Below are 8,160 nucleotides of genomic sequence, written 5' to 3' on the forward strand. Positions count from 1 at the left end.
GATTGCAACTAACTACTGCCCCGATATCTACAGTGCTACCGAGGGTCAGTGGTGAATTTGAAACACGATCAGGAGCGATCGTTTCTATCGGCCTACCTGGTAACAGTGATAAAGATGGGAATCTAATTTGCGAATGATAAAGCGAGAACACTAATGATAAGAGATTGTGGAACTTATCTGTGCTGCCACAAGGGCTGATATTACTGGGCCTTAACATGCCGGCCGCCTTGAAATCTGTGCATTTCAACTCAAAAATGTACCAGCAAATCTGGCCTGCACTGTATTACCTACGAACTACCTACTGCGTTCGGCTACGAAAATTCAATTATTCTATTCGGTTGTCTTGGTATCTACTCTACAACTTCTACTGCTTCACAACAGTGCTTCGAGAGCACTTCGATGACCTTGACCTAGTCTTTGTCCTCGGTGGCTGCCGATCGAGTTCATGGTTGGTTTGTTTACTACGCTGGATAGTTGACTACTAGGTGCGACGATGGATGTTGGATGCTTCCGCAAGTGGATGATTGCAGCTTCTTGCACGCCGGCGGGCTGTCGATGAATACTTCGCCGCTGCCGAGTTGTTGGACGGATGTTGAACGCTGGATGGAACCTCACCCTTCGCCGAGGGTGGTTGCTGCGACGGTGGACGGTGGAAACTTCGCTGATGGTTGTAGGATGAACGTGGACTGTATAGAACTGCTGCTGGGCATCTGCTGCTTCGAAAAGGGTCGATTGGAGGAATTTCCTACTCGCTGGGCTGTCGTCTGGAGCTCTTGGTAGTGGTCGCCAGTGTCGTCATCAATTTCGTTGCCGTCGTCGTCGACGGACGTGACGGGAATCTTTCGAATCTGCAGATGAGAGGCTGCTTTTTAAATTGAAAAAATGAACATTAACAAGACTTCCCTGATGCGGAGGCCTCCTGGCCTCCGCGGGTGCCCAAAGCACCGATGAGGACGACTGGAATGTCGTTCGAACTACGAAAATAGAGGTCACAAGTTGCCTTACTGGAGTTCTTGGGTGCCTTTGCTGCGGTTGACGGGCCATCGATATGGGTTGATCAGTCCCTGATGAAGGCTTGTCGGTGCGACAACAGTGGGTGGAGCTTCGGTACCTGATGCTCTGGTGCTTTACTCCGAGTTGTGATGGCGAACTGTGGTGCTGACGAAGTGGGGAAGTTAATGATGGTACAACTTGGAGAAAGTTCTCCTCGACGACGTGATGATGACGGGCTGAAGATAGATTAATTGGTTCTTGGGACATCACACAACGATCATGCTAGACGACACGGGACGGGACGACCTTCTCCCAGCGATTGACGGAATGGACGAAATGGTGTTGGTGATGACGTCTTCGATGAATGTCCCAATCGTGGGACATGTAGAGCGACTATGGGGGACAAACATTCCTTAAGCTTTTTGCAATTCAAAATAATACATATACTTAACTGGGAAGCGGAGGCCTCCTTTTGGACGACCTCCGCGATGCCGGGGTCCCGGCGACGAAAGAGTATTAGAACTCTTCTGATGTGGACGCGTTGTCCCGAATTGGAAGCACACAAATTTTTGAAATGCCCCTCTTGAAGGACCCATCCTTTGTGCGGACGGTTACTACTCGGACATTGTCGTCCGATCCAGGGAAGATTTCCGCTACTCGTCCTAGCTGCCATCGCTGTGGTGGCAGGTTGTCCTCCTTGACAAGCACCATTGTGCCTATCTTGACGTTATCGCGCTGTTTCGTCCATTTTGTCCGGTTATGGAGATCGGACAGATAGTGGGTTTTCCATGTTTTCCACAGCCTCTGAACGAACTCTTGGGACCTTTGCCACACAGCCAAACGATTCTCCGGTATTCCTTGTAGATCGGGCTCCGGAACAGCGGTTAGAGGCCTTCCGATCAGAAAGTGGCCGGGAGTCAGTGCCGAAAAGTCGTCGGGGTCGTTACTCAGAGGCGTTAGCGGGCGAGAATTCAGTATGGCTGCAACTTGTTGTACGATAGTGTTCAGCTCGTCGTAGCTCAACTGCCTAGTACCAATGGTCCTCCGGAAGTGACCCTTGAACGATTTCACGGCCGCCTCCCACAATCCTCCGAAATTTGGAGAACGTGCAGGAATGAATTCGAACCTAATGCCATCATCTTCTGCTGAACGAGTGATGGTGCGCTGGAATTGCTGATCCAGGAATTGACGACGGAGGTCCTCAAGTTCTCTGTTGGCGCCGACAAAGTTAGTCGCATTGTCGCACATTACCGTGTGTGGTTTTCCACGGCACGCGACGAATCTCCTGAAGGCGGAGAGAAATGCCTGAGTAGACAAATCAGCAACTATCTCCATATGGACCGCCTTTGTCGCTAGGCAAACGAAAATCGCTACGTAAGACTTGACTGCTGGACTTCGACGGATCGGGTACTTGATGTAGAAGGGACCACACAAATCTACTCCTACCTTCCAAAAGACTGCTGAGGGGTTTACTCGGACAGCCGGCAAATCTGCCATTAACTGCTCCTGCACCTTTGGCTTACTGCGGAAGCAGTCCACGCATTGGTGGCAAATCTTGCGTGCCAGATTTCGAGCATTTGTAGGCCAGAATTTTTCTCTGACTGAAGCGATGAGGAGTTGTTGACCAGCATGAAGGAGTTTTAGATGATAATGCCGAGTTACTAGTGCAGCTAACGGATGTTGGTGATGCAAAATCATCGGGTGCTTTCGAAATTCTGAAATCGGTGCATTTGCCAGCCGGCCGCCGACGCGGAGTGTTCCATCTATGACGACGGGATTCAAAAGCGACAACTTGGAGGATGATTTCAGCTGCCGACTCCGCGTCAAATCCGCAAATTCTTCTGGGAAGCTCTCCTTTTGAGAGATTCGGACGAGGTGAGTTAGCGAGTCATCCAACTCTCTCAGGGACAGGCGTCCTTCCTGCCTAGTTGAGCGATTGCGTGGTGAGCTATTGTGCACGAATCTACGAAGCCATGCCACTAGACGAACCAAATCAGTGAGCGATGACCGGAGCGAGAAAAGTTCGTTTGGCGGAGTCACGCGAGAAGGGAGAGATATCGTGCTACGTTCTTCCAGCAGTGCACTATCTATTGGTGGTTGTGTTGACGAGGGTTTCGGCCATGTTGAACGATCTTGACGAAGCCAAATGGGACCTTCGAACCACGACGGCTGTATTTGAGCAGCCGTTGTACCACGAGAGAGAATGTCGGCAGGGTTTTCGACCCCGGCAACGTGGTTCCATTCGCCTTCCTTGGTAATGTGCTGTATTTCAGAAACACGGTTTCCAACAAAAACTTGCCAACGGGAAGGTAATGACGATAACCAGCACTTGACAATCATCGAATCGGTCCAGAAGAATGATTGATGCGGGAGTTGAAGACTGCCAGTAACCTTTTCATAGAGGTGGCTCAGCAACAAAGCTGACGATAATTCGAGGCGCGGTATCGACTGTCTCTTCTTTTTGCGGGTCAGGTCTTCTAATGGCGCAACTCTGGACTTTGACGTAATCAGCCGAACGCTGATTTCTCCGCTATTCGACACACAGCGAAGATACAAACATGCACCATATGCTGCCTCCGATGCATCACAGAATCCATGTATTTCTACACTGAGTAGACCTTGAGTGTAACAGGTCCACCTTGGAATCTTGAGTGATTCGAGCGCGATAGTATTCCGACGAAACTCAAGCCAATAGTTCTGGAATTCTTCCGGAAGCGGATCATCCCAATCGCAGCTTTGCTTCCATAACGACTGGAGGAATATTTTGGCTTGTACCACTACTGGGCCAATAAGACCAAGCGGGTCGAAGATCCGTGCAGCGTCAGAAAGCACGATTCGCTTAGTGATTGGAGTTTGAGGGTTCCATTGTGGCACAGCATATCGAAACATGTCGGTAGCAGGTTCCCAAATGAGGCCGAGAGTTTTGACTGGTGATGACGACGAATCCAATTCCAGAGTAGCTCGTTCATCTCGTAGTTCCTCGGGAATGCTTGAAAGGATCTCGGCACAGTTGGAGCTCCATTTTCGTAGAGTGAAACCAGCGGAATTCATGAGGTCCAAGATCTCAATTACTAGGGCCTTTCCTTCTTCTACGTCGTCTATTCCCGTTAGAAGATCATCAACGTAAAATCCCTTCCGAATTGTGGTAGCTGCCTTTCCGTGCGTTGCTTCGGCATCTGCTGCCTACTGTTGAAGGCACTTTGTTGCAAGGTACGGAGCAGAGCTAGTACCATACGTAACGGTAGTAAGCTGGTAGGCCTTCACAGGGTCGCTGGTCGAGCTTCGCCAAAGAATGCGCTGAAGAGGCTGATCGGCTTGACACACGTTGACCATGCGATACATTTTGGCAATGTCCGCAACAACAACGAATCTGTGGAACCGGAACCGTAGGATAATCGACAACAAATCGTCCTGGACGACGGGTCCGACCATTAATCCATCGTTCAGTGACACTCCAGTAGAGGTGCGGCATGAAGCGTCAAACACGACGCGCAGCTTCGTTGTCGTACTTTCCGGCTTCAAGACGGCGTGATGTGGCAAGTAGTACGATGGACGTTCGCAAATTTCAGCAGAGACTTCGCGCATGTGACCCATGGCCAAGTATTCTTGAATGAAATCGCAATACAAAGCCTTCAGCGTGTTGTTCATCTCGAAACGACGTTCCAGTCCGTAGAAGCGCCTAAGTGCAGTTGTTTTGGAGTCTCCTAGCTGATCGATGACATATTGCTTCTTGGGAAGCGTCACGACAAACCTTCCATCTTCATCTCGCACTGTAGTTCGCTGAAAAATCTCCTCACACGTTGATTCTTCGACGGACAGTGTGCTCTTGTGGTAGCAGGACTCCAATTCCCAGAACTTGGTTAACAATTCTCGAAGATCCACCGTTGAACACAAGTAAGCCACTGCTCTCGAAACCTCCTCCGCTTTGCCAGGAACACGACCAGAGACTACCCATCCAAAGACGGTTTCTTGAAAGGTGGGTCCATCATCCGACATTTTCTTGCGGCCTTCCTTCAGCAGATCGAAATAAAACTCGGCGCCAATGATCAAATCTACTGGCCCGGGCTCGTGAAATCCAGGATCCGCCAAAACAATGTCTTCAGGAACTAATAACGATCCAGCATCAACTCGATCAACTGGTAATGTAGCAGTGAGTTTGGGAAGAACGTGAAGCTGAACGGTTTCGATATACGACGATATGCTGGGGAACCGTGGAGATATATCTGCTTCGACCATCTTCGACGACCGTACAACGGAGCCACCAATTCCAGAAACTGCGAGATGGCTGTCCGCTCCGGCCAACCTCAGACCTTGGCAGAACTTTGAAGTGGCGAAACAGTACTCTGAACAGGAGTCCAAAAGAGCTCTAGCAATTTTCGAGTTGCCATTTCGATCGGTTACTATCACCATAGCGGTAGACAGCAACACTTGCCGAGTGGGCGAGGGTGCGCTGGAGGGTAGTGAGTTTGTTTGCGTAACTAGTGTGCGATCTGTGGCGTGTGATGGGTGTGAATGTGGTTGATGCGAACTTGTACTGGCTATTGGGTGTGAGTTCGTGAGTAATCCAGGGTTTTGAGTGGGTGTGGTCTGATTCTGAGCTTGTGTGTTCTGATTATTCGCTTTTTGTGGTCGGTTCTGTACAAGTGGGACGGAGGAACCAGTCGCTGCCGGCAGGGACGCTGCTCCGCTGTTGGTTGATCCGATGTGCAATAGGGTGTGGTGCCGTTGGTGACAATTCCGGCAAGTTCCGCTCGTACAGTATCGAACCATGTGAGACGACGAAAAACAGTTCAAGCACAATCCGCTCCGTTTCACCTTCTCGTAACGCTCTTGGACCTTCATCTTCAGGAACTTCTGGCATCTGAAAGCTGAATGCTGACTCTCCCCACAAAACGGACAATTTCTCGGAGATTGCGATGTGGCGTGACTAACCGTATATCTAGGCTTCTTAGACTCGATCTGCTGGCTCGGCTTCGACGACGACAAAGACTGCAGAACGGAGGCCTGCTTTCGCAAAAATTCCATCAAATCTTCGTAGCCAGGGACGTCTGTAGAAGAGTGATGCGACTCCCATTGACGAAGCGTGGTGGTGTCAAGCCTGGAGCACACCATGTAAGCCAATATTGTGCTCCACCCGGTCGTGTCTTCGCCGATTTTCGTCAACTGCTGTAGGTTTCTGTCGAATTCGTTGATAACGTGGCTTAACGCTTCATAACTTTCACGTTTCATTGATTCCACGCTGAACAAAGCATCAAGATGTGCCTTGACGATGAGCTTTTTGTTCTCATATCGCTCTTGGAGGCTGTCCCACGCTATAGGGTAGTTGGCAGCAGTCATCTCAATCGACGAAATTCCTTGCAACGCTTCACCGGTTAGGGACGAACGTAGATAGGAGAACTTATCCATTTCTGTCAACTGGTCATTCCGATGGATCAGACTCCTAAACATGTCACGGTATGTGACCCATTCACGGATGCGACCTCCAAAGCTAGGTAAACGGATTTCGGGAAGCTTCACTCTGGAAATCGCACTGGAAGCAGTGGGAGCTGCCTGCTGACCGGTCGCTGCAGGAGGATCTGCAGTAGCTGACAGTTTGCACAGTTTGGCTTTCAGCTCGCAGTAGGTATCCTCAACCATTTCAACCAATTCGAAGCTCTCGGTCTGCCGCTTCTCAATAAGATCTGCTAGAGTCTTGGCCTTCTCGTCTGGATCTTCCTTTGATTCGGACACTTGTTTTTCATCGGCTTCTTCCAAAAGAACATCGATTCTCCGGCGAACTACGTAAAACCGCTTCATAGCAATTTCCAGCATGTCTAGTCGGGCTTCCACTTGGTCAAGATGTTTTTCCGGCTTATATTTGGCAATGAACTTCCGCACTCCATCGACGGTGTTGCGAAGCTGCCGCTCCTGCTTCAGTAGATCCTTCAACTCGCTGGTCATTTTCACCCTTTTCTTCCGCTGCATTCACTAATTTTGCCAAATAAATGGAAACACTTTCACTGATGGGTAGTCGAGCACTATCAAGTCACTGGTACAATGTAATTGTTTGCAGGTGCAATCAACTACTAATTTAACACTGCACAAAACAGCTTTTTGGACCACTGTGCACTAGAAATTCAGCACTATTACTGCACACTCGAACATTCACCCGCGACTCGCGATTCAACTCGACGTCCCACGTATGACAGAAGACAGGCAGAATAGGTTGACTGCAGCGAGGGGAACCGACCAAGCGAACAACAAGCACAAGAAATTCCAGCGGAAATCAAGACCAACCGTCAATCGGAGAACCCAACTCAAGGACCAACTCGTAGTTCGCATGCAAAAGACGAAAACAGCATTGATTTCATTCAACCACTATTCTTTATTACCACATCACAGCAGGGCAGTGACCCTCATGCTTGGCGCCACTACTGACCACATGCACACATGCAACACTACTTCCCTTTATCTTGGAACCGCCTGTCCAGTGGGTCGTCTTGTCCAGCTCAATCTCGATCCTGCCGATTCTCGCCGCCTGGCTGCTCCACTCGAATCCCTATAATCCTGCCTTCCTCTGGACGATGTCGAACGGCGTCGCTGCTCCAATTTTCCTTGATGGCACCCGTTGCACACTTTCACAATGCCCGCTTGCACAAAGCACACACGGATCGCGATGGCGATAACGATATTGTCCGGCACTACTATGCGCACTACTGTCCGCGGTTTTCTCGCGCAGCGCGTTGGTCACCGGTCGACGAATCCGGTTCGAAGGACCAAAATTTAATGTACGTATCCGGACCGACACACTGAGAAAACTTCGGACGCGTAGAGATTCGAAACTCGCGGAATTCAGGTTCACTGTTTATTGAAACGCGATTTAAATAAAACGAAACTTTATTGCTCGGTAGCCTTTGGTGCAAAGGGTCTATTCGATGCTCATTCGCGCACTGTTAGATTGCAACTAACTACTGCCCCGATATCTACAGTGCTACCGAGGGTCAGTGGTGAATTTGAAACACGATCAGGAGCGATCGTTTCTATCGGCCTACCTGGTAACAGTGATAAAGATGGGAATCTAATTTGCGAATGATAAAGCGAGAACACTAATGATAAGAGATTGTGGAACTTATCTGTGCTGCCAGAAGGGCTGATATTACTGGGCCTTAACAATCAATCTCTGAAGGC

The 8,160-nt window shown here is 49.6% G+C and overlaps 2 protein-coding genes across 2 annotated transcripts; both read right to left on the reverse strand.

Annotated features, from left to right (window-relative positions):
* Positions 1-1,509: 1,509 nt before the first annotated feature.
* Positions 1,510-4,044, reverse strand: LOC134291064 (uncharacterized). The gene has a single exon (XM_062858346.1). It carries the CDS (start codon positions 4,042-4,044, stop codon positions 1,510-1,512), a length of 2,535 nt encoding a protein of 844 aa, XP_062714330.1.
* A 132-nt stretch (positions 4,045-4,176) lies between these two features.
* Positions 4,177-6,933, reverse strand: LOC134291065 (uncharacterized). Its single transcript, XM_062858347.1, has one exon. It carries the CDS (start codon positions 6,931-6,933, stop codon positions 4,177-4,179), a length of 2,757 nt encoding a protein of 918 aa, XP_062714331.1.
* Between the last annotated feature and the right edge of the window lie 1,227 nt (positions 6,934-8,160).

This window comes from Aedes albopictus, chromosome 3 (genome assembly GCF_035046485.1).
Source record: "Aedes albopictus strain Foshan chromosome 3, AalbF5, whole genome shotgun sequence".
Lineage (NCBI taxonomy): Eukaryota > Metazoa > Arthropoda > Insecta > Diptera > Culicidae > Aedes > Aedes albopictus.

What these genes read in the sequence shown, in the direction of transcription:
- LOC134291064 (XM_062858346.1), bottom strand. Translation starts at nt 4,044, where the DNA reads ATGAATTCCGCTGGTTTCACTCTACGAAAATGGAGCTCCAACTGTGCC.
- LOC134291065 (XM_062858347.1), bottom strand. Translation starts at nt 6,933, where the DNA reads ATGACCAGCGAGTTGAAGGATCTACTGAAGCAGGAGCGGCAGCTTCGC.